Genomic DNA, 26,964 nt, shown 5'->3' with positions numbered 1-26,964 from the left:
TATGTCGTTCCCACAAGATAGATATCTCGTTCCCTCAAGATGCTTTGTCATACCCACAAGATGGTTATATCGTTCCCTCAAGATGCTATGTCGTTGTCACAAGATAGTTATTTCGTTCCCTCAAGAAACTTTGTCGTTCCCTCAAAGTACTATGTCGGTCCCTCAAGTTAGTATGTCGTTCTTGCAAGATGCTTTGTCGTTCCCTTAAGACATTTTTTCGTTTCCTGAAGATAGTTATCTTGTTTCCTCAAGATGATATTTCCTTTACACAAGATGGTTATCTCGTTCTCTCAAGATGCTATGTTAGGTCGTGTCCACAAGGTAGCTATGCTGTTCCCTAAAGTTACTTTAACGTTCCCTCAAAATGTTATGTTATTCCCTCATGATAGTAATCTCAACATAGCTATAATATTGCATTGCTATGTTAATAATTTCCCCCTTCGAAGTATCTGGAAACGACATAATGATGATTAAGCTCTCACTTTCTTCTAAATTTAAATTCAATAACTAAAAAAAATGAAATAATGAATTTCAATTTATTTTCTATTGTTCTATCAATTTATTAAAAACTAATTAACCAATCAACACTACCAACTATTTCACATAAATTTGTTTGATGTTTTCTAATTGGTAATCAATGTTTTTAATCGTCAATTATCAATTACAAAATCGAGTAAATAACTGAATTAAGTTGTTTTAAGTTCAAGCTAACTCAACGGACGAAATGTTTGATACACCGAGATTAAAGTTGTCCCGATAACCAATGAAATAATAGCATTTCTCTGAGCATGGGTCTGTATTGTTCGTCTTTTGCATTAAAATGACGACGATCTCTGTCGAATTATCAGATTCTCTAAATCGGTTGCTTCAGTATATATCATACACTTTTAAACAAGATGGCAGACATGAATGCTGTATGGCTAAACTTACCCGAACCGACACCACTCCCATTCGAGATAAAAAGGAATACAACAATAGAACAGATACTGGGAAGGCAGACTACCAAACAGCAAACTCAACCGACAGCATATGTCACAGAGACCGTCAAACAACCCGTTCCAGCTTCTGAACCTTACCATCCAGTCTTCAGCATTATCTGTGATCCCTCCTACGACAGTACTGAGAGAAAGTCAGAACTTCTAGAGAGCAGACTACATTCATACGAGATAAACTTCCCAACAGGGATCGATGCACTATTTACAGAATATTACAACATTACTGCCGACATAGAGATGAAGAAACTTACTGCAGTCATGGAGTCGTCACCACAGTACCATTGTCGTATAAATCAGTACTACAACCATCAACGACAACTACTAATGTATAGAATAGACAGAAAGCTCAACAGTCTGGTTTATCCCCCAACTTGTCAATCCACACTCAATACAAAAAACGTCATGGTACTGCAAGACTGGTTCAACAAACATCGTCAACATCCTTATCCAACAAGGGAACAGATTAAGAAACTGTCAAAGATCTCCGCCATTAAAATGCAAGATGTCAAAGTTTGGTTTGCATGTGAAAGAAAACGCCAGTCTTCATTAGTCAACCGGAAAAGTGAAAATAAGTTTTAAACTGACAATACATATTGACTCATATACTAGTATGCTAATTTATCAAACAAGAGAACTTCTGTAACAATGATATACATACATTTGTTTTAATTATGTTTAAATATGTGTTATCGACAATGTTTAGTGCTAATAATAAAGCATATTTGAACTTTTTTTCTTTTTTCTTAGTTTATTGATAACATATTTAGTCTCTTGTGGTCCAGAATATCAACTACACTTTTTTCTTGCATATGAATTTACAACATGCGCACTAAAAAGAAGCCCATAGATATAGGAAGATGTGGTATGACTGCCAATGAGATAACCTTCGTCCAAGTCACAGTTACAAAAGAAAACCATTATTGGTCAAAGTATGGTCTACAACACGGAGCATAGGCTCACACCTAACAACAATCTATTTAGGACCCAAAAATTACTAGTGTAAAACCACAATATTCCACACGAGGTCGCTACAACCCATTGATTTCCGTAAAAATAACTGCCTAAATCTGTGCTTTAAAATTCATCTAGTCATCTTGTTATTCAAAATGATTAAAGGTTAAACTATTTCATGTCCAGCGGCAAATAGTTTAGTATTATCCGAATTCATCATTACACGATGCGGAAAAATTGCTATTATCAAGTTCAATTTCAAATAAAATAAATTCGTCATTAGCAAAACTATAATCTGTGTGGGAAACGTCTAAGATATACAATGATTGATGTATTTGTTGTTAGTCTTTAACGCCACTTTAATCATTATCTGCAATTTCATGGCGCCAAGGTTGGTTTGTGTGTAGAAAGCTAGAACGCTTATTTCTTTCTTTTCGTGTGGGGACTTCAAGCAGACAACATGAATATAATGGAACTGTAGATTTTCTTATTAAATAAAGAAAATTGCCGGTCAGGTAAACAGATCTGTTAGAAAGCAAGGTTTAAATTCTTATTAGATCTGTTAGAAAGCAAGGTTTAAACTCTAATTAGATCTGTTAGAAAGCAATGTTTACACTCTAATAAGATTGGAGAGCTTAATATGAGGATTGAGTATACGCCATGACGAGCATCAGATTCTTAATTTTTGTTTCATTTTATAAACTGTGTACCTTACATTTTTTAATCGAAATAAAATGTCTTCACTGGGATCTCTCGAGCTGAAACCTACTCTCCTCAGATTAGCAGGGACAATACTGTGTTTTTAATTTCTTATTTTAACTTATCACGGTACAAAAAAATGAAATTTTGATAATGCGTGACGAAGAATTATAGGTCTTCTTACTACTCTTAAAACAATTAAAACGCGGCTTTTCTTTTTTACAAAATTTAATAATCATTTTCAGCACACACTTTCTTGAAATATAGCACAGTGACCTACATTTAACTTAGAGTTTTCTTCAACCCGCCTAGGACTTCATCATATTTCAAAATTCCAAATTTCAATACATTGCATTGCCATAGGGACAGATATACAGTAAAACGACTCCGATTAATTATCAGCATGGCAGATATCCAGTATATCGACACTTGGTAATTGACAGCTATACTTCCCCTTTTTTTAATGTTCAGTACGTCATATGAAGTATATTGGCTCCTTTTATTGACAATATGACAGATATCCAGTATAACAACTTGTAAGTATGACCAATATCAAGTATAATAACTCCTTGTAATTTTGTATGACCATGGAAGTATTATATTGTCAATATACTACTTCCATGGTATGACGGATATCCAGTATTGCGACTTTTGATAATTGATAATATGACAGATATCTAATATAACAACTTATAGAAATGGCCAGTATGACAGATATCCAATAAACCGACTTCTGGTATTTGGTCAAGTATAACAACTCATTGTAATAATCAGTTTGACGGATATCCACTTACCAGTATTATAACTTTAGATAATTGATAATATGACTGATGTCCAGTATAAGAACTCCTGGTAATGGTCAGTATGACTGATATCAAGTAAGCCGACTCGAAGTAAATAAACTCATCATATATACCAGGACTAAATTTTGTATATACGCCAGACGCGCGTTTCGTCTGCAAAAGAATCATCAGTGACGCTCGAATCCAAAAATATTAAAAAAGCCAAATAAAGTACAAAGTTGAAGAGCATTGAGGACCAAAATTCCTAAAAGTTTTGCCAAATCCAGCTAAAATAATCTATGCCTGAGGTATAAAAGCCTTAGTATTTCAAAAATTCTAAACTTTGTAAACATATAATTTATAAATATAACCATATCAATGACAATTCATGTCAGCACAAAAAGTGCTGACTACTGGGCTGGTGATACCCTCGGGGAAATAAATCTCCACCAGCAGTGGCATCGACCCAGTGGTAGTAAATAAGCTCATCATAGATACCAGGACTAAATTTTTTATATACGCCAGACGCGCGTTTCGTCTACAAAAGAATCATCAGTGACGCTCGAATCCAAAAATATTAAAAAAGCCAAATAAAGTACGAAGTTGAAGAGCATTGAGGACCAAAATTCCTAAAAGTTTTGTCAAATCCTGCTAAAGTAATCTATGTCTAATGGAGTATGACAGATATCCAGTATTACAACTTTCGGTAATTGATAATAAGACAGATATCTAAAGTAACAAATTAAAGTAATGGCCAGAATGACAGATATTCAGTAAACCGACTTCTGGTAGTGGTCAGTATGACAGATATCCAATATTGCAACTTTTGATAATTGATAATATGACAGATATCAAGAAAAACGGCTTCTGGTAATGGTCAGTAAGATAGATATCCAGTATATTAACTTCTAGTAAAGATCAGTATGACATATATCCAGTATATCAATTGTTGGTAATGTCCAGTATGACAGATATCCAGTAAACCGACTCCTGGATATCTGTCATACTTTTAAAATGACAGATATCCAGTTTAACAACTCCTGCTATTGGCGAGTTTTGCAGGTTTCCACGTAATAGTCAGTAAAATCTAATTAAAAACCGATCTCTCATCGCTCCCTTTTTTTGATATGTTGAGAGATCGGTTTTCAATTAGATTGTAGTCAGTATAACAGACATTCAATATGACCAACTCCTAGTAATGGTCAGTATGACAAATATTTAGTATACAAACTTCTGGCAATTGCTTATATGACAGATATACAGTATACTGACTCCTTTTATTGGTCAGTATGACAGATATCAAGTTTACTGACACTTAGTAATTGACCATATGAATGACATCCAGATACCGACTGACAAAAAAAAAACTATCGTACTGCGATCTGTAGTTGCTAATGTACTCCGGTGGATATTAGTTATCTCGTTGGCAATAGCACCTCATCTTCTTTTTTTTTAGAAATTGTTTCCATTTGCACTGTCCAGTTAGTTATTGTGTGTGCTAAATAAGGAGCACCAAAGGTGGTGTTGCATTTTACAGTCTATCAAAATCAATTTTGCAGAGAATAAGGCGGTACAAGGGGTCGTCTGAAACTTGTAGTGATGTGATAGTTTTTTCTGTTTTCTGTGTTGACGGTCTCGCTGTGACTTTGAGAAGAAGACAGACAGTAATAAAAGTGCAACATTCCGTTGCTTTTTTAGTGATGTTTTTGTTCTGCATTTACTGGTTTTGTGTCATTGATCGCTAGATACCCAATATACTTGTTTCTGTTATATTATGGTATTTCTTGTGCATTTTTGTATAGGTGCTTGAAATTGCCAGAATAAAACTATACTTTACTATAAAATTCGTATTTGAATAGACCTAACTTTGCTGATACCAGTATTTCGTTGCAGTGGTAATTTTCCTCGTAAAATAGCAAACGCTACTTCAGTTTGAATAAAAGATCATTATTCAAGTGGGAAATTTAACAAATTTAAAGAGAATTTTAAGAACATACATATATATTGAAGCTTTTAGTTATCTTTAGACCTCGATTTGTAAATTTTAACTGAAAGTTTACTTCCTTTAAATATATATAACAACCAAACTTTTTTTTTTAATGTCGATTATTTTTTTACTTGACCATAAATTATTACTGTTTTAAAACTCTAAATTCGTATTTTTTAAAACTAAAATAAAAGTTTGGTATATAATCATATATTATAACTAAGTATACCTTAAATGTTGAATGCATTAGACCTTGGATTTTACTTTTATAATATTAATGATGGTTTTATCAGCTTTTCACTTTGATCTCTGAGACTATTCTATAATAAGATATTAATTGTTTTTCAATCGACGTAAAATCCAGCTTGGTCAGAGAAAATCGTATATGTATGTGCTGTCATATGAATTGTATTGAAAATGAGTACCATTTTGTTTTAGTATGTCCTGCCTTTAGATACAGTTTTTACTAAAATATTATTGTTCATGGCCAATAAATAGAAAGCTGGTATTTCTGTTAGACCCCGTTCACACTAGGACATTTTTATCGATTTAATCTAGACCGGTTCACTTTAGATCGGTTTAAGGGCTATAATGTGAACGCATTGAATCGATCTTCAATCGGTCTAAACTAAAACACCAAAAGAGGTAGTTTAGTTTGAATCGATCTAAAGTAAACCGATCTTACTTTAAATGTGAACGCATAGATCGGTTTAAACTAGTACGATTGAATCGAAAATAACGTATGCGCATGTATAGTGGCAAAACTATCTCAGAGGTTAGTTGTTTAACCCACATTTCTCTGTTAAAAGACCTTTAAAACAAACTATCAAGATGTTGTCTTCGTCATAGCATAGATTTGCGAAATCTGTGTCTTTTTTTTATTATGTTGATTTTTTTTCATTGCAGGAACCCTTGTATTTCCGGCGTCGTGTTGTAACTTCGTTGCTACAGTTATTTTTTTTTCAAAATTAAAGAAAACTGCAATTACACCAGTATCAAAGTTTTAACTTGTGATTCAAGAGAAACAATAAGTTTATCCATTTTTCTTTTCCAAGTGTGTGTATCAGTGTATCAACACATAAATTTGATAAATCAGTTCTATTTATACACATTGTTTACAGTTTTACGGTCAAAAAGGTTAGACCGATTGCGTTTTTAATTGTAGTGTGAACGCAGTGGTTCAGATTAGACCGATAGAGATCGATATGATTAAAGATAATGTGAACGCTTACTGGTTTTATTTAGATCGATAAAACAAAAATGCTAGTGTGAACAGGGTCTTACAGACTAGCCCAAAGATTCTATCAAAAACACTGTGTAAATTTCTTTTAAAAAAGAAGATCACATATTTTCATTGCATGACGGTTGTGGTTCTGTGCTTATTATTATTGTGTTGTTCTCTGTGTGTTTATTGTCATTATTGTCATTATATTATAGGACTATTGCATGAATATTCCCCAATAGTCATGCAATAACCCTTTTATTGTATAGCAATATAATATTTGAAAATAAAAATTGGTTTAAACTAAGATTTAAACGTTGACGACGTCATGTATTTTGAAGATTTATTGCACTAGTGCAATATCAAACTCCCCGGCAGTTCCAGTTCCGATCCGCATACGGGCCCGAATACTACTCTACACTAGATGGAGTAAAGGAAAATAGTTCCGGAACGGAAACGATCACTGTCCGGAGTTTGGTGCAATATTAGAATTTATTGCACGTTAACTTTTGGTTACGTTCTGTGGGAAATTTTATATTGCTATACAATAAATTATGTTATTTTGCTATAGCATTATATTTGCTGCTGCAATAAAATATTAATTCATATTAATTTAGATTTAAATTCAATTCAATATTTAAACAAGTTATGACTTTTTATTTATTTTCTGCTCATTCGCCTATATTATCCAATCATTATTTTTAAAACTGATTAATCAATTAAACATTACCTACTAATTCACTTAAAATCCTTTCATGTTTTCCAATTGGTAATCATTGATTCTAATCATTAATTATCAATTAAAATATCGAGAAATTAACTGAATTAAGTTGTTTTAAGGTCAAGCTAACTCAACGGATGGAATGTTTGATACACCGAGATTAAAGTAGTCCCGATAACCAATGAAATCATAGCATTTCTTAGAGCTTGGTCTGTATTGTTTGGTTTCTGCATAAATGTGACGCCAATCCAAGACAATTAATCAGTTTTTCTAAACACTCTGTTCCAAAGTACCGTAATCTATAGTATAAACAATATGGCAAATATGAATTCCGTATGGCTCAACTTGCCCAGACCGACACCATTGCCATTCGAAATTGGCAGGAATACTACAGTAGAAGAGATGTTAGGACTTCAAAACATCTTACCAGTTAAGCATACTATTACTTACCAGCAAAATCAATTAATACCATCAGTCACAAAGACCATAAAACAACCTGTCTCAGCTTCTGAACCTTACCATCCAGTCTTCAGCATAATCTGTGATCCCTCCTACGACAGAACTGAGAGACAGTCAGAACTTCTAGAGAGCAGATTACATTCATACGAGATAAACTTCCCAACCGAGATCGATGCACTATTTACAGAGTATTACAACATCACGGCCGACATAGAGATGAAGAAACTTACTGCAGTCATGGAGTCGTCACCTCCGTACCACTGTCGTATAAATCAGTACTACAACCACCAACGACAACTACTAATGTACAGAATAGACAGAAAGCTCAACAGTCTTGTAAAACCTCAAACATGTCAAGCCACGTTCAACACTAGAAACGTCAGTATACTACATGACTGGTTCAACCAACATCTCGACAATCCTTATCCATCAAGGGAAGAGATAAAGAAACTGTCCAAGGTTGCCAACATTAATATGCAAGCCGTCAGAGTTTGGTTTGCAAGTGAAAGAATACGCCAGTCATCAGCCGTCATCCGGAAATGTGCAAACAGGTTTTAAACTGACTTTTTAAAACCTTAAATATCATGATCATTTTGCTATAGTGCTAACTTATAAATTATACAACTTATTTTTGTGCATACTATGTCTAACATAAATTGTCGATTATGCTTAGTGCTATTAAAAGAATTTATAATTGTACTGGTCTTCTTCAACCCATATCGGACTAATGTCTTGCACGTGCGTTATTGTTATCAGTAAACATGAACAAAACATGAACAATGCAATTTTCCTGCAACCAGTACTGCAATCTAAACACTTACAAATCGTTAATTTTACAACTTTACAAAGTAAACAAACATTTGTGTAGACAAACAAAACAGCCAATATTTGTATTGGAGGTATATAACTCATAGAGTACTTGCAAGTTTTTGTAATTACACTCTTCATTCAGGTCCGTACGCTCCACCGACTGACATATTGCTGCCACTACCCAAAATATCTTCCAAAGATTTGAAACCTCTACATTTGTACTATATACAGGGTTGCGTTAAATATCATATCAGCTACATAGATCAACATAGGGCGACGTACATTTTTTACTACTGAACGTGAAGCTACCCTAGCTACCAAATAGATCTAGATAGCAGCTAGGTAGCTACTTCTTCAGTACTTCTTAATTCTATATATATATATATAGCTGCTACGATATTGAACTCAACCTCTGGTTCCCTAAATAACACAAGCATAATGTCAAAATTATAATTGATTCGGTTGTCAAAATTCTTGGATTGACTATTGTGGTCTGGAATTTAGGGTTAGTCTTTAAAAAAATATTAGTTATATATATGCGATTGAATCAATTTTGAAATCCATTATTTGCAGGCTGCCAGCCCAAAAAAATGAAAAGTTGATTAAATTGAATTATACCAAGAAAATACAAATTTTGCTTCGTTTGTTATTAACAAGTTACCAGGCTGCATTACATTCACTATTCACTATTCCCTTTTCACTATTCACTATTCCCTTTTCACTATTCCCTTTTCACTATTCACTATTCCCTTTTCACTATTCAAAATTTATGAATAGTGAACTGTGTTTTTTTGCACTATTCTTGTTTGTATCCATCCGATTAGTTGAGACTTTTACAACTGATTTTTGTACTGTTTCATCACTGTCCCAGGTTAGGAGAATTTTGGGATCCAGCTAACATGCTCAACTCTGTCACTTTCTATATGTATGTGCCTGTCATAAGTCTGGAGCCTGTAATTCGTTGACGTTTTTTGCTGTGTTGCATATATATGTTTTTGTTAAAAAAAAAAATTACATTACTACTAAGGTCGTTAGTATTTAGTGACTATATATGCGATATGAGCTTTGCTCGTTGTTGAAGGCCGTATGGCCACCTGTAGCTGTTTTATGTGTCATTGTGGTCTCTTGTGAATAGTTGTCTCATTGGCAATCATACCACATCTTCTTTTTATTTTTACAAGCAGTTATTTCACTTATTCAATTTGAATAAACTTATTCAATATAAATAAACTTGAATATTGAATAGTGCAAAAAAAAAAGCACAGTTCACTACTCATGAATTTTGAATAGTGGATAGTAAAAAGTGAATAGTGAACGTACTTCAGCCCGGTTACTTGACAAGTTACTGTCTGATAAATATAGATTATACAATGGGTTCGGAAAGGGATAATTTAAATAGAATTAAAGAAAATGGAATCTATACATAGGAACTGACATTTAAATAAATGATGTACATCTGTCTCAATTTCCACACAAACGCATTGTATTATATTTTTTTTTATATATAAACATGTCAAGTTATAAAATACCGTAATATACAGTTCTTGCATGAATGATTTCAGCAGTTTTTTTTTATAAAATACATTGAGGCTCTTTATTTCGTATTCTCTTGGAAGAATTTTGAAAATCACTAAGTGATTTGCTGTTACGGTAAATTTTGGTTTTGATTTAATCCAGTTTTGATTTCATTCAGGTGTTCGTCGTGGTTTGGGAGGTGTGTCACTTACTGTTCTAGAGTTATGCCCCATTTTAACTTGTTTAAATTACAAAGCCTCAGGAGAGGCATTCGTGTTTCGTTAAGCAGGTTATTCTTTTATTGTTTTTGTCTTTTAAGCAAACTTATTATGCAATTAAATTTTCTTATGTATCCCTATTGTTTTATATATCAAGTATAAATAAATGCGGATTTTTCTATAAATGTATATCTATCTAACTGCTCCTGATACACCAGATGTAAAATGAAACCAAATGTATGTGTCTGAATGGTAGCAGTATAAACAAAAACATAGGATGGAGGCAGACGAAGAGACAATAATTTCCTAAAAAAAGAAAAACTACCTAATGACGAGCAACAATCTACAGAACACTATTTGGAACACAAACCTCCATTAAAATCTAGGAATGATGCCAGATGCTCCAATTAGTAAGAAGTTCCTGCTCCAAGGTTGGATCGTCGTGACACTGATGAAAAGTAAACATTTGGTGATACGCCAAACACAGAGAATAGAGGACTGCCTTGGAAAGTTGTTACGATAATTGGAACATACCCATGGTCATATGTGACATAGATATTACGACTGTCATATAAGTGAAAGGTTTAGCGCCATAAAACTGGTTTCATTCCACCATTTTCTACTTAAAAATGTCTGTACCAAGTCAGTACTATGACAGTAGTGGATCATAAGTCTGTATAGGCTGAGTGTTTATCTTTGTTTTTATGTGATTGTATTTGTGTAAATATTTTACAGTCTTTTAAAAAATATATCCCATAACAATCCATTCCTGTCAAGTCATGGTTAGATTAAATATATATTATATGCTTACAGTATCAAAAGAAGCTTAAAAGGTCATTGGTCTATAGATGACTCCGAATTATTCATTATTACTTAATTCTCATATGTGTATATGGATGAAATAAGATATAGAAATTTTAGCTATAATCCCTAAAAATTGGCAATTCAATTCAACTCGTGCATTGTTAAAATGACTGAGTTATAAATTACGTACCACTGTGCCTTCAGCCAGGGGTTTTGGTAGAATAACATTTTTATTGTAATTTTTAAGTTAATAATTCGACAATTTTTCAAAATCAAATGATTGTATTTCTCTAGACGAGTTTAAACCAATTTAAATGTTTACTGTTCTGAAAGACATTTTTTCTTCGGCTGCTTATTTTATGTTTTTTTTTTTGAATTTTGTTTATTTTCTTTGTGCAAATAATAATTTTATGTCATGGATACATAATGCACGATGTGGCTTAATGAAATGTTAGCATCGAGCATAACCGATCAAGGTTATTCCAGAAAACAAAATGTGGGTTCCTTAGAGTTTGCATTACTTTTATCATTAAAAATAATATCGAAATACAAACAGGTAGAAAGAGGAGCGAAAGATACCAGACCAACAGTCAAGCTCGAAAATAAACTGACAAAGCCATGGCTAAAAATGAAAAAGACAAACAGACACATAATAGTACACAAGAAACAACATAGAAAAATAAATACTGAGCAACACGAACCTCACGAAAAACCGGGGTGATCTCAAGCGCTCCGGAAGGGTTATCAGATCCTGCTCCACATGTGACACCCAACGTGTTGTTCATGTTTTTACGAACCAGGTAAATAGTCTAATTCGATAGATCACATTCATGAAAAGGGAAAGGGATTGTAGTTACGACCCAAGAAACATATCCGATATCATCTGTGAAACGGTTATTCCATAACGGTGAAGACTTTATAAGTTTGATTAACTTGTGTCTCATCCCTTTTGCACATTTACGCAAATACAATATGTTTAAACTAACGGTCAACCAAATCTTGATGGCGTCTGTAAAATTTACGAAGGGATGATTTCAACTTCACCATTTGAAACTCTTGGTTTAATAGCTTCCTTGTGAGCAGCAACCCTCTAACAAGGAAATCATGATAGGAAATACAAGTTTGATAGGAAATACAAGTGCGGGAATATCGTATCAATTAGGAGATATATACTCCGTATGCAGACGCTGCTGGAATGTTGCTACAAATATAAATGAAAAGTTCACAATTGGAAAGCTGAATTCATCTTGTTTGTCGTAAAGTTTTGTTTTCAACCGACCTATATTGTCAATTTCTAGATGTAAGTCAAGATAAACTAGTAAGAAACACTTTTTGTTATCTTTTTTATCATACAGATAACATTAGACCTGTGCAAGTTCAGTAATTATTATCCTTAAGCTATTTTGCAATGCCTAGATGATTTCATAGATTTAAAAACGTTGATGAGAAAATAAAAAACTCAATGAACGTTTCAAGTTCCGTGATTTAATCAAATACAACGACTGACCTTTATTTGGAGCTGATGGACCGACAGAATAATTTTTCGGTAATTAACGTCCAATGGTTTCTAGTGTGACTATATGTGCTAAATAACCATATATATTGCTGTGATATGTCAATTAATAAAACCTCACAAAAAGCACTGAAACAAAGCACGCTGAAGCTTTCACTATGAATGACATTATTCCCATACATATGGTTTTTTTAATAAAACCAAGACTTAAAACTACTTTAACGATACTTGTCAATTAAATAGCATTTTCAAAATAAAATGTCTATCAAGACACCAATATTCATCTCAATCCACACATGTGACGCTTTCCCTTTATTAATAGTTCAATTGTTTATGTCAGTTCACTTTTTGGCAATAGAACAACGAATCCTTTCCAAATGGAATCAACTGTCTATGTCGTTAACAGCAATGTTATCAAGAATTGAAATGTCCTATATCATGTATTTTGTTTATATGGATGGTCTTTGTGTTAATTATAGTTTTACCATTCCTTCATTAGATTCAGTTCTTTCCCGTTGACATCATTTAGCTGTTATGTGCCAATCAAAGCACTAAATTAAATACGTTGAATCTTTCACTATATATGACAAATTTTCTATATATTTGTCTTTAATCAAACCAAGACTCTAAATTAGGATTCTTGTCAATTACACAGTATTTTCAAAATAAGAATTCTATCAAGACAATATGCATGTCAATCCATTCATTTATGACGCTTTTACTTTAATAACAGTTCACTTGTTGGCAATAGAACGACGAATCCTTTCGAAATGGAACCAAGTGTCTATGTCGTTAACAGTAATGTTACCAAGAACTGAAATATGTCCTATGTCATGTATTGTGGGAAACGGATTGTCTTCGTGTTTATCATACCATTCCTTCATTATATTCAGTGCTTTCCAGTTGACATCTTTGTTTAGGCCGACATCTTTGCTTTGATCAATATATGATTTCCGGTTTCCAATATCAGCAAGGCGTTCTGTGTAGTACGTGATCAGTTGCTGACGTTGTTGGTTGAAATGGTTGTTCAATCTGCTATGATGACTCACGGGAGAACTTATTACCGCAGATAACTTGTCCATTTCTATTTGTGCCGTCACTTTGTGGTAATGTTCTGATAGCAGTTCCACCTCGGGGTTTATGGATATAACTTCCATAAAGCGAGCTTCTAGACGTTCGGCATGTTGAATTACTCGGTCATAAGAAGAAGAGCAAACGATACTGAATACTGGATTACAGTACGATTCGTCCGCCATCGTCGTTTAAATTATTTAGACTAGTTATACGTTTCTGCTCCGAGACGAGTGTGAAACTGAAGTAACTGGGTGATAGATGGGAGCTTTAACGTGACAACGTGGTTAATCAATGGGGTAAAGCAATACAGGACAATATAGTTACATACATGGGTTGGTTCAAATAAGTAATACTAACGATCTTTCAGGGATTTAATCTTTAAATCCGCGTAAAATTTATTTACGGTTTAAGTGATAGTAAATTGACCAGAAAGAAAAATAAGTGTTGAATTGAATACATTTAAATATCCCTTCTCTGCATACTCAGCCATGTTGAACATGATAATGAACACGGTATCGTATATCTTTTTTTTTTGTATATGTTTTATTCTTCTCAATCTGAAAGAATTCATTCCTCTTCTTAACAAAAAGAACAGAAAACGTAGGTGACATTTTCCTTAAATTTAGTTTGAAGTCTAATCTTAAAAGAAATATTCCCATTGTGAACTTTCCCATTTCCCTTTTAAATTAGACGTGTTTCTTTGTGAGTCGTCCAAACAACAAACAGCAGCAACTGTATATGTAGTTTCTATTTCCATATATATATAGGTCAATATATATTGATACGATATTCTTCTAGGGCTTTTGTTTTATATCATGGTTTTCGTTGATAAAAAACGGTATCATTTTTGATTCTAGCTACCTTCTCCCTTTTTTATATGCGCTTTAATTAGCCAGGTGTCATATCTACTACAGTTTACAATATTTGATATTAGTATTTGAAATCATTCATTGCATAGAACTTGTTTTCGTGTAAACTCGTACATTGTACCACACATCCGTTCTGATCCGAAATGCAAGCCTGGAAACTAATGGGTAAGTTTTGTTTCTCAAAGGAGTAGGGGCATTTAAAGCCTGGTTTTTGGTCCAAGAAAATAAAATGTTTGACAACTTTCTCAAATTGGAACATGATGTTTAGAAATGCATAGGGTCAAGAAATATCAATGAAAAACATAAAGACCAATCAATGTCCAAAATTGTTTTGTTTTTTCTGAATACCTAAGTCCTTGTACCTTAGATATTGTACAGTAATTTAAAAATATGTAGAGTGGGGTGCTCATTTTCACCACATCTTTTAATGTTTTCTACAGTTTATGGTCAGGACTAAATGTTTTTGAAGTATACTGATATTTCTATATGAAGATAACTTCAAATGCAAAATATTCTTAAGCTTGAAAACGTGTTTGTTTGAATATAATCATCTGAAAAGTTAGATCAAAGGGTGTTTGAAATTTCCTGATTTTTTGTCAATGGGGGACACATATTCGCCGATTTTACACATCTATTTAAAATCAAATAACCGCAGCTTTTAACAACATTGATCAAATCAATTTCATTATAGATGAATAGCAGACATTTCAAAGGTATTAAGAACTGAAATTTAGCGGCATTCAGTCAAAGAATTACTTAGAAATACTTCTTTGAATTCGTGTTTTTTCTTCAGAAAATTGGCCGAAAATCGTTGTCGGTTTTTCGGTCCTTTTCAGTAGGTGTCGCAATTTTGTCTCAGTTTTAAAAAATGATCATATTTGTTATATAATATCATTTTCCGGTATTTGTCTTCCATTTCAGCCATCCTTTGAATTTTTTACACCTCGAAATCATAAAACGGCGAAATTATGTCCCCGGCGAATATGGGCGCCCCACCCTATGATAACTTTTAAATTTGCAGTAATTTTGGGGCCAAATGAGGGCCTTATTGCTTTACTTGCTTACTTCTTAACTTTGGATTCATGTTTGAAATAAATATGTAAAAAGACCTCGTGGATCATAAGCACAGCAATTTACTTTTGTTTTCTCTAGATAGAAACTGAGTAATAAATATGTTGTTATGTAAGGATGGCACAGCTAGGTCTACTTCATGCATATTTATACTTTAATGTTTAAATTACGTCTAATTCCAATTGTGTATTATCAGGTGGATAGTCTGTATGTATTATTAAAACTTTTTAATTTCTGAAGTTGATTGAGTTTTTATATCACCAAGCCTTGTAGGTAACTTATGTTGGTGGACGTTTGTATTTTCAAAATCGTTTATTATAATAACTGATGTTGGCGGGAATTTCGTATGTTGGTTAGGCCGTGTACGTGAACTATCATACTTTTAAATTGCTTACAAGGGTTGTCCGTAAAGTTTGTGGACAATCTCAATAAAATATTAATTACACGTCCGAAATAAATAAAACAAGTGTGTAACAAATTTCATGATTTACTGATTAAGTGTACAAAATTTTATTTCAGTACCTGCTAGAATAATCGGATTTCCATCAATTCAAAAATCATAAGGAACTCTCACCCGGAGCACCAAAACAAATAGTTCCGACGTTCTGACGTTCGACGACGACAACATTTTAACTTTTCACAACGTAGTTTCCTTTCAAAGCAATACTTTTCTTTCATCTTTTTACCCAGTCATCAAATATTTTCAAACTGTTCTGTTTTCTTTTTTAAAATTATGTTCATTACTTCCTATTTAAGTTCAGATAAATCATGGAACCATTGTCCACGGAGAAAATATTTGATATGCATGAATATCGCAAAATCCATTGGCGATAAGTCAGGGCTATACGGAGGATGTTTCAGACATTCGAATCAAAGTAAATCAATTTCTAGACAAGTTTTCAAAGAAGTGTGGGCCGGTTCATTGTCTTGCTATGTTTCTCAGAGTGTTTTTGAGAACTAGTGCGTTTCTGTTGGCGTTTTTCCGATGTCTACACGAAATTTGATAACTGACCGCTGCTCCATCTTTTCCGTAAACGTCCGTTTTTTCAGTGATGCCGAATCTGAATTCAATGCTTCAAATCGAGATTTCGCAGCCAATTTTGAAATTTTGGCCATTCAAATTTATCAGATGTAACGTTAGCCTGCATATTATGTGATATTTTCGCCGTGCTCCGGTTCCCTATTGCTAATATTTATATGACGTAAAAGTTATTATTTCGCATTTGAAATTGGACAAATATTGATATAATCGAACTAGGATATAGTATAGGATTACAAATATGCAAAACGAATTCCCCTAAAATGCTATTTTTAAGCAGACTGTAGCTTGTCCACGAACTTTACGCTGGTTGGAAAAGTATATTATATCCAGGAAACTTTTTGATTTCATATTTTGGTTTTAAAAATGTATTATCAAAACTTTTGGACTACTGATGTTGGTAGGCCGTTGTGTGCGTTATGAACACATTTGAATGTTTATGTTGTTATGTAAATTGTATTTGTCTAAGTTTCCGGATTTCTTATGTTTTTTATTCTTCTATTTATTGGGTGTGTTTATCATCTGAGCTTTTGGATTACTTGTCAGTACGTGGCGGATTAAGAAATTTTCGTAAGTGGGGGGCACTGACTGCTTAAGAATGGCCCAATCCGGCCATGCTTCTAATGATGATTCTCTATAAATTCAACAGAAATTTTCACCAAAAAGAGGGGAGGGCATCTAAATTCGCCTCTGCTTGTAAAAACGATGTATTTCCAATTTTCAGTTTTAAAAAAGGAATAAATTTTGAAAAGTCTAATATTGTGCCGTGATATGAGCATTTAATGCCTCGTTCACACGGACATTTAATTCGAATTGAATTCGAATCGAATGCGAATCGAATTCGCTAATCGCGTTCACACACTCTTCTTTTTTAATTCGAATTGATTCGAATTAACTAATTCGAATTAGTCAATTCGCATTAGAAATACGTTCTTGTTAATACGAATTAAAAGTTAACGTCGTTTGGACAGTAAAACGAAGTTGACGCGAATTCTAATTCGAATTAGAATTGACGTTAGGACGTAAAACGTTTCGAATGCGAATTAAACTAATTTGAATTAGTTAATGTGAATCGAATTCGAATTACGTGTGAACTCAGCATTAATATACCTCGATCTGTTAGATCAGTTGATCTATAAATAATCACTGTACCATGTGACAAACTTTGGTGTTCTTGTTTTGGGCAGTTACAAATACTAGAAGTTAATTCTTTTGTGATATTTGTACGCTAACCTGTTAATAAAATTGAGAATGGAAATGCTGTTAAGCTCGAAAGAAAGACAGACTTCTAGATCACTCTGATACTGACCGCTTGTTCACACTATGTTTAACATGTTAAACGAATCTGACAACGATACTTTCTCTTTTAAAGACCTTTCGGGTTTGTCTAGCGGGTACCATTGACATAAGGTTCTGTACACAATGAGATTTGAAATGTGTCACTGTCACTGCATTGATGATCAAACGGTAGATGGGGGAAAAAAGTTTTGTTTGAAACGTTTGATGATCTTTCATCTAGATGAGTATACAGTCTATTGTGTCAGATAAGGGTGAAGGTTTGATACCATTAAACCGTTAAACCCGTTGCAATTGTTTGCACCTGTCTTAAGTAAGGAATCTGTTGTTCACTGAGTAGTCGTTTGTTGATGTGGTTCATACTCGTCTAATTTTATTTAGATAAGACCGTTAATTGGTTTTCCCGTTTGAATGGTTTAACTTTTACACTAGTTATTAATGGGTCTAAATAGTTTGCTGTTCGGTGTAAGCCACGACTCAGTGTTGAAGCCCGTACCTTGACACATACTGGCCAGTTTACTTTTAAAAATTGTGACTTGGATGGATAGTTGTCCCATTGGCACTCATACCACATCTTCCTATATCTATATGTAACATTTACACTTCAAGGTCAACACATTCAATTATTTCTGAAATATGATGAGAAAAATTACAAGAGATAATTCTGTATCTGAACTTTGTAAAGTGTAACTAGCAAGCACAATGTCTTATTATATAATAACCAACGAAAACGATCAAACAGAAAATTACCATGTCTGCCTGTGAATAATTTGCTGTCAAAGCACAAACAGTGAAGTACAACATGTATTAGAAACCATCCCCAATTCTATTGGAGTATATACTGCGGGACATAATATATTGTTATTATTCCCAGCGTATATATAATGATGATGATAATAGTAATCATAAATGTCTTGTTTGCTATGTTATTGAACCGGGACTTAGGTCAAATTAAAAAAGATTTGTGTTTCCTATGACCACACCTACCCTATTTTTAACCTCAATAATAGCAATTCCTTATGTTTCTTTTGTCATTTTTCAATAAGCAGTTACATTCAGAATGTCCCTTCCATAGACTCATCTTAAAAAAAGTAAAATAAACCACCATAAATTATGACAAAATAAAACCATATATAAAACCCATACAAAGATATTATTCAGTCAGTGGCGGATTCAGAAATTTTCATAAGTGGGGGCCAACTGACTGCATAATGTGGGGGAGGGGCGCTCCAGTCACGCTTCCTAGAAAAGGGGGGCCCGTCCCCCCTAAATCCGCCTTAGTCAGTGATTCAATATAAATAAATAATTCATGTTTCACAAAAAACTTTTAATATTACAAAATGCAAAATACACACACAAACACAGTAAATAAAACTACACAGTAAAATAAACAAAAGCGGGTTGTCTTCAGTTCTAAATGTTCATTCCACTCATAAATACTTCAGACTTCTTAAGATTAAAATCATACTTCAATAGCTAAATAATAAAAGCACTAAAATTACAAGACTTGATATAAAAATACAAAAGCACTATGTAAGGTTAATTTTATCCAACCGGCTCAGTGTTGTATCCACATCTCTGGTTAACACGTGAACAAACGACTGGGTAGCCTAAACTATCTAACCTTTTCAAAAGACTAACGTCATTATTCATTACTTACTCTGAGACTACTATAACACATAGTAGTCTCAGTTCAACTGTATGTCCCATACTTGACTATAAAGCATGATGCATGGCGGGAAATCTTTCTCTTCTGTCATAGAAGCTCATTGAGCATACGTCCTTACATTGCACATGCCTGTTTATAATGATTTCTCACTTTTTATTTGAAAATGCATTTCTTTCAATCACTGTATACAGTACTCCATTGTAAATTGTAAAAGTGGACAATTAATATCTTTCAATTACATTCTATTCCATTGTCACTTGTAAAAGTTGGCATTTCATTTCTTTCAATTACATTATATTCCATTGTCACTTGTTAAAATTGGCAATTTATTTCTCTTTCCATTGTCATGCACGTGTCAGATTGTTAATTCTTTAAAAATTGGCAATTTATTTCTCTTTCCACTGTCATGCACGTGTCAGAGTATCAATTCTTTGCTTTAACTGTATATTGCTTATTAACATCTTCAGTGTTAATTCCGAAATCATTCATTTGCTGCTGACAAACGGCGAATTCTTTCAAACATGAACCAGGTTCTGATGTCCTTTACAGATATATTACCAAGCATTGAAATCTGTTGAATGTCCTTTTTCTTTGGATACGGACGATGTTCGTTCTTGTCAAACCAGTCTTTCATCAATTCTACTGCTGTCCAGTTGACATCTTTGTCAGTAATAACGCCAGTCTTTGATTTCTCGATATCAGCCAGGCGCTCTGTGTAGTACGTCATCAGTTGCTGACGTTGTTGGTTGAAATGGTTGTTCAATCTGCTATGGTGAACCACTGGAGAATTAATTACCGCAGATAACTTGTCCAGTTCTATTTGAGCGGTCAGTTTATGGTAATGGTCACATAGTTTCTCTACCTCGGGATAATCCGATTTAAATACGTCAAAGTAAGCCTCTAGACGTTCAGAGCTTCTAGTGACTCGATCGTACGAAGAAGAACAAATTATACCAAACACGGGATTATACGGCAAATCAGACATCATTGGCTGTTCTCTTGAATCACTAGAATTATCAATCACAAGTTTAGAAAGGTTATGCAAAGCTGTGTGTGAATCCATCGCCCTCGAGTATTTAATCCGGAAATATCTTTTATTACACAGGATGTCTCTTTAACCTTTTATGATCTTTTGTATGATCTTATATATGTGTGTCTAATTAAAATCCGTAACACAATCTAACGTTATGTCGGTGTGTGCTTTAATGTATGTAGTCTCCTAGCGAGAAAGACGATTAATGAGAAATAACTGTTCAGCTAATTATCGTCATCTAAATGATTGTTGTGTTTCAAGAACAATTTGTTTTGGGTGTCATGCTGATAATTAAAGTATGTTTGTTTAAAGAATGATTTAATTACACACCGGTAAATATGACATCACGCTAATTCTAAAAGGACTATAGGATTAATTACATCGATATGGATTTACCGATTTTCGTTGATAAATTGATAAGCAAACATGTTTTATGAGGTATATAAAGATGTCCCCGTCAAGTTTCAAGGTGTCACATGTATTTGTCATATCATAATATTTTAATACTAAATCTGACACTTACCATGGGTTTTTAACAATACAGTTGTCAAAAAGTAAAAGAAGATACAAAACCAATTAAGTTGTCATTTTACCGATCTGGCGAGATTAGAATTTCAAACTTTTTAAATATTTTTAAGGTAATTAGGATGATTCCAATGCCGTGTCAATTCATCACGTCTACCTGTTTCGAAAATTGTTTATTTCATAACAATTTCATATTTGTTTATGTTTAATTATTTAGTAATTTTCTGGTTTTATGTCTTTCTGAGTGAGGGCTTCAGTGAGGATTGGTTTTAAAGCTAACTGTGGTCATGAAAGTTGTTACCGACCGTGCAAGGGCTGTATAGCCAGTCAAGGTCGTTAAAAACTTCCATTTGTTGAAAGTTGTTCCATCTCCTATGTGTCCTTGTGGAGAAGCAGAGCAGGATACAGCACACCTCCTACAGTCATGCAATCTCCATCAGGCATTGAGAGATAAGATATGGCACTCAGTAACATCACTCGAAGAGAAGCTATACGGACCAGTGGATTCCCTACAGAAGACCACCAGATTTGTTGAGGAGACTGGTATTCAAGTGTAAAGGCGAACGATAAGAAGAAGCTAACTGTGGATCTCTCGGTGTCTTCCTCCTATTCCCACTTTTTAAAAATACTATTCCTTCTATTCCCACTTGCAAATAACAATAGATGTTTTGATAAATAATTTGTTTTTATAACAATCAAGGTTAATTAGAATTTCACCTAAGATTTACCTGTATTTTTTTTTAAAGCATAACATATTTGGTACACTGTTTAGGTATAATACCCTGTGTATTTGTAATATGTTTCTTTTTTCATCAAAGAAATACTTAAAAATTAAGAAATATTATGATAAATAGATTGGAGTTAGATTTATTTTTAATTTTTTGAATCTGTGACCTTAAAAAAATGTCTGTTGTACTAAAAAATCATAATATAAATAATATATAACAAAGCATAATCTTAAGATGTGGAATAAAAGTATACTCCAACCAGATGCTCCGCAGGGCGCAGATTTATACGACAGCAGAGGTCGAACCCTGAACAGTTGGGGCAAGTATGGACACAACAATTAAGCTTGCTTATTTTGGCCCCTTTTTGGCCCCTAATTCCTAAACTGTTGGGACCAAAACTCCCAAAATCAATCACAACCTTCCTTTTATGGTCATAAACCTTGTGTTTAAATTTCATAGATTTCTATTTACTTTTACTAAATTTTCAATTTTTGCGGTCGTATAAAAATATAATTACTTGAACTAATAATCATAGATTTAAAATAATGGGTGAAAACTGTTAACTTTACTTCAAAGCATGAGCAATCAGGAAAAACTAGATAAACTCAGAACTGACGACTGGAACGACGACATACAAGAACTTGTAGCGAATTTTCCAACTTTTCCATCTTGCAAGAACACAATGTACAACAAACGCAAGAAGAACCTTCTAGTTTTACCAAAAACTGTTGATCAAATCAACATAGATGGTATTTGGACACGTACAACCAAAGGTGATCCATTCCTGCCAACAGAGGACAACACAGAAGGGCGTATGCTAATCTTCAGTACACAAAAGAATCTATCACACTTATTAGCTTCAAATATCATATATGGTGATGGTACATTTTACACCTGTCTGAGCCTATTCTTCCAACTGTACATTTTTCTCGCAATGGTTGATGGAGCAATGTATCCACTCGTACACAGTTTACTTCCAGCCAAGAGTGAACTAGTATATACAAGGTTCTTTCTTCAGGTGGAATAGATTTATAAACTTTAAAAGACTTTTAAACTGATTGTCTAATGTTTGTGCTACAATGTTTGTGTGATGTGATTTAGTTCTGTTGTAAAATTTGTGTTATATTATGCTTGCTTGAATCTACCGTTGATTTCTTTCATATTTATTTTGTTAAAAAAAAAACAGATTTCATACAGATGCAAAATTAACTTACTACCTGTTCTAATTAACAGTTGATTAAAAAATGTTTGTAGAGTATAATCCTTTGTTTGCACATGTTTTCCTCCTATTCCCACATGAAATTTTACCTTTTCCTACCAGGTTTATAAAAAGTGGGAATAGAGGGAATGAACCGATCTCTCTAATTAAATTAAGATTATCTAGACTCTGAGAATTATCAGTATTATCGTTAAATAAAAATAAAAGTGGCTGTTAAACATTTCTCTTATAAACACTTTTTTTTCAATTTTATTCATTACTTTCGGCATTTATGTCTGAACTTATTTTAAACACAGCACTATTAAAGATAATAAAAGACTGAATTGATTAAAAAATAGATCTCTGATTTCGTTGTACTATTATACTATTTTCTCAATCTATAATGGTCCAACATTATTGGTTGGTAGACAAGGTCATCGGACACATTTTTAAAACTAAATACCTTTATGATGATTGTGGCTAAATTTGTCTCAGTTACAGGGGAGAAGATTTTCGTAAAGAATTACCAAAAAAAAAAAAAAAAAAAATTGTTAAAAATTTACTTCATTCTTATAAAATAATGAGGGCATGTGTCACTGATTACACAACTGCTGAGCCGTGAAGTATCCAATCAACAAAATTAATTGAATAATTAAACCACTATCATGGTTTGTATCTTCCGTGAGATAGTGCGTATACACGATTCTCGCGGGACCACTGGCTGGGGCAAGTGATCAAACATAGTCTACATATAGTATTCAAGAAATACGACAGAGCAACTGACTATCATATTTAAAACAAACATAAATCAGTGACACAATACCTTATTTTTAACACATAATACCAGAGACATATAATACAGTTCTCTGATAACACTAAGAACCACAGATGGAGAAAAAAAAATTTTCTTCTAGTTAAAAACTAGATGTAAAAGTATAGGGAAAAACCGAAGTTTCAAAAAACAAATTTCTTAACCCCTTATAGAAGTTAAAAACATTCATTGGTTTTATTAGTTTTATTATACGAACGCAAATTTTTTTTTTGGGTCGTATATTGGTATCACGTTGGCGTCGTCGTCTGTGCCGTCGTCGTCGTCTGTGCCGTCGTCGTCGTCTGCATCGTCGTCCGAATACTTTTAGTTTTCGCACTCTAACTTAACGGTAAAAGTGAATAGAAATCTATGAAATTTTAACACAAGGTTTATGACCAATAAAGGAAGGTTGGGATTGATTTTTGGAGTTTTGGTCCTAACGTTTTAGGAATAAGGGGCCAAAAAGGGCCCAAATAAGCATTTTCTTGATTTTCGCACTATAACTTTAGTTTAAGTAAATAGAAATAAATGAAATGTAAACACAAGGTTTCTGAACACAAAAGGAAGGTTGGGATTGATTTTGGGAGTTTTGGTTCTAATAGTTTAGGAATAAGGGGCCAAAAAAAGGGCCCAAATAAGCATTATTCTTGGTTTTTGCACAATAACTTTGGTTTAAGTAAATAGATATCAATGAAATTTAAACACAAGGTTTATGAACACAAAATGAAGGTTGGTATTGATTTTGGGAGTTTTGGTCCTAACAGTTTAGGAATAAGGGGCCCAAAGGGTCCAAAATTAAACCTTGTTTGATTTCATCAAAAATTGAATAATTGGGGTTCTTACTGTGTACATGTATGTAGATTCTTAATTTTTGGACCTGTTTTCAAATTGATCTACATTAAGGTCCAAAGGGTCCAAAATTAAATTGATTTTAACAAAAGTTGAAACTTTGGGGTTCTTTGATATTCTAAATCTAAAGATGTACTCAGCTTTTTGATAATTGGCCCAGTTTTCAAGTTAGTTCAAATCGGGGTCCAAAATTAAACTTCGTTTGATTTCATCAAAAATTGAAAAAAAATGGGGTTCTTTGATATGCCAAATCTAACTGTGTATGTAGATTCTTAAGTTTTGTTCCTGTTTTCAAATTGGTCTACATTAAAGTCCAAAGGGTCCAAAATTAAACTTAGTTTGATTTACTAAAATTGAATTCTTGGGCTTCTTTGATATGCTGAATCTAAACATGTACTTAGATTTTTGTTAATGGCGCCCAGTTTTCAAGATGGTCCAAATCAGGATCCAAAATTAATTTATTATATTAAGTATTGTGCAATAACAAGAAATTTTCAATTGCACAGTACTCAGCAATAGCAAGAAATCTTCAATTGCACAGTATTGTGCAATAGAAAGAAATTTTCAATTGCACAGTATTGTGCAATAGCAATAAATCTTCAATTGCACAGTATTGTGCAATAGCAAGTATTTTCAATTGCACTGTATTGCCCAATAGCAAGAAATATTCTAATTGCACAATATTGTGCAATAGCAAGAAATTTCAATTGGAGTTATCTTTCTTTGTCCAGAATAGTAGCTGAATCAACTTAAATAATTGTTTTATACAATACTAGAACGCACCCGTGATATGATAAGGCTTGCGCATAGTTAAATACTGTAATTCAGTCACGGACCCGCGATATTATCGCGGGTCCGTGACTGAATTACAGTATTTAACTATGCGCAAGCCTTATCTTAGTATAAGTATTGTCATCTGATAAAGTCATGCCGATCTCTGCTTTCAAATCTTTGTTTGAACCCGTCGAACTGGAACTTATCAATTATTGGTAATATTAATTATTTGGAAAACAAAAGGTCCTGGATTGGAGTATTTTTTTTATCAACAGCATTGTCCTATATTAGTTATAAATAAAGTTTAATTCTTTGATTCGTTGTTTTACGCCATGCCCGCTAACAAACTGAAAACTGTACCTATACGCCTTATTTTTAGTCCAGATTTTCAGTATTCGTATTGTTATCTTAGAAAGTCTTACTGATTAAAATACTAGAATACAGTAGGTAACAATTTGACCATTTAGTAGTGTCAACCCTGTGATGATGACCCGAGTATATAGCATGGTAATCCTGAATATACCGTTTAGTGGTGCGCCTGTCAGATGCGGAACGTACAGATAAGGTATAGGTAACTGTGACAGGTGAATATACTATTGGTATCGGTATCGGACTCGACCCGGAACTTCTTAATTATTGGCAATATTAATTACGTGGAAGACAAAGGGGCCTGGAGTGGTGTAATTTTTAATATACACCTTTGTAATATATTAGTTATATATAAAGTTGAATTCTTTGATTCGTCGTTTTTACGTGATGACGGCTGACATTCACAAATTGGACCTCGTAATTTTAGTATTATAGATACAATGTATATTCACTTTAACTACCAACTGATAAATTAAAACAATCATTACCATTCAGTGAAAACAAGCACTTTTTTTACATTTTTATAATTTATGATGTATTTAAATGAGTAGTTAATGTTGCAAACTCCATTAGAAATTTGAATTGGAATAAAGGAAATGGGGATGTTAAAAAAAATTGGGGGAGGGGGGGTCAATTTTTCTCAATGAGGGGTCAATGAGAGCCGTGGTGAAGTGGTTAGTGCATCGGACTACTAACACAAAGGTTCCTGGTTCGATTCCCGTTTGGGATGAAAATTTCAGGAACTCAAATTTCCGCTCTCCCTTGACACCATTTGCGAGTATGGTCTTGAGGAAACGATGATAGTCCGTCGGACGGGGACGACATAAGGCTGACCCATGTTAAGAGTGAGCCATATCTCTTGCACGTTAAAGACACCCTTGTAGATTTTGAAAAAGAGTAGGCTAATGCCGCTACAAGGCAGCACTTGCACCCAAAGGGGAAAGGGATTAATATAAGTTGCAAAACTTGTTTCCATATCCACT

General features: G+C 33.5%; 4 protein-coding genes across 4 annotated transcripts; 2 read left to right on the top strand and 2 right to left on the bottom strand.

Annotated features, from left to right (window-relative positions):
• Positions 1 to 896: 896 nt before the first annotated feature.
• Positions 897 to 1,574, top strand: LOC134726307 (Iroquois homeobox protein 6a-like). The gene has a single exon (XM_063590708.1). It carries the CDS (start codon positions 897 to 899, stop codon positions 1,572 to 1,574), a length of 678 nt encoding a protein of 225 aa, XP_063446778.1.
• Positions 1,575 to 7,672: 6,098 nt separating this feature from the next.
• LOC134726306 (Iroquois homeobox protein 6a-like) lies at positions 7,673 to 8,374 on the top strand. The gene has a single exon (XM_063590707.1). It carries the CDS (start codon positions 7,673 to 7,675, stop codon positions 8,372 to 8,374), a length of 702 nt encoding a protein of 233 aa, XP_063446777.1.
• Positions 8,375 to 13,410: 5,036 nt separating this feature from the next.
• LOC134726305 (uncharacterized) lies at positions 13,411 to 13,932 on the bottom strand. The gene has a single exon (XM_063590706.1). The coding sequence runs from the start codon at positions 13,930 to 13,932 to the stop codon at positions 13,411 to 13,413; it is 522 nt and encodes a 173-aa protein (XP_063446776.1).
• A 6,243-nt stretch (positions 13,933 to 20,175) lies between these two features.
• Positions 20,176 to 20,757, bottom strand: LOC134726304 (uncharacterized). The gene has a single exon (XM_063590705.1). The coding sequence runs from the start codon at positions 20,755 to 20,757 to the stop codon at positions 20,176 to 20,178; it is 582 nt and encodes a 193-aa protein (XP_063446775.1).
• Between the last annotated feature and the right edge of the window lie 6,207 nt (positions 20,758 to 26,964).

This window comes from Mytilus trossulus, chromosome 7, assembly GCF_036588685.1.
Source record: "Mytilus trossulus isolate FHL-02 chromosome 7, PNRI_Mtr1.1.1.hap1, whole genome shotgun sequence".
NCBI classification, from domain to species: domain Eukaryota; kingdom Metazoa; phylum Mollusca; class Bivalvia; order Mytilida; family Mytilidae; genus Mytilus; species Mytilus trossulus.
This window is presented reverse-complemented; position numbering and strand designations above follow the sequence as displayed.

Bases quoted from the DNA above. Each gene is read 5' to 3' on its own strand.
- LOC134726306 (XM_063590707.1), top strand. From the start codon at position 7,673: ATGGCAAATATGAATTCCGTATGGCTCAACTTGCCCAGACCGACACCA.
- LOC134726305 (XM_063590706.1), bottom strand. From the start codon at position 13,932: ATGGCGGACGAATCGTACTGTAATCCAGTATTCAGTATCGTTTGCTCT.
- LOC134726307 (XM_063590708.1), top strand. From the start codon at position 897: ATGGCAGACATGAATGCTGTATGGCTAAACTTACCCGAACCGACACCA.
- LOC134726304 (XM_063590705.1), bottom strand. From the start codon at position 20,757: ATGGATTCACACACAGCTTTGCATAACCTTTCTAAACTTGTGATTGAT.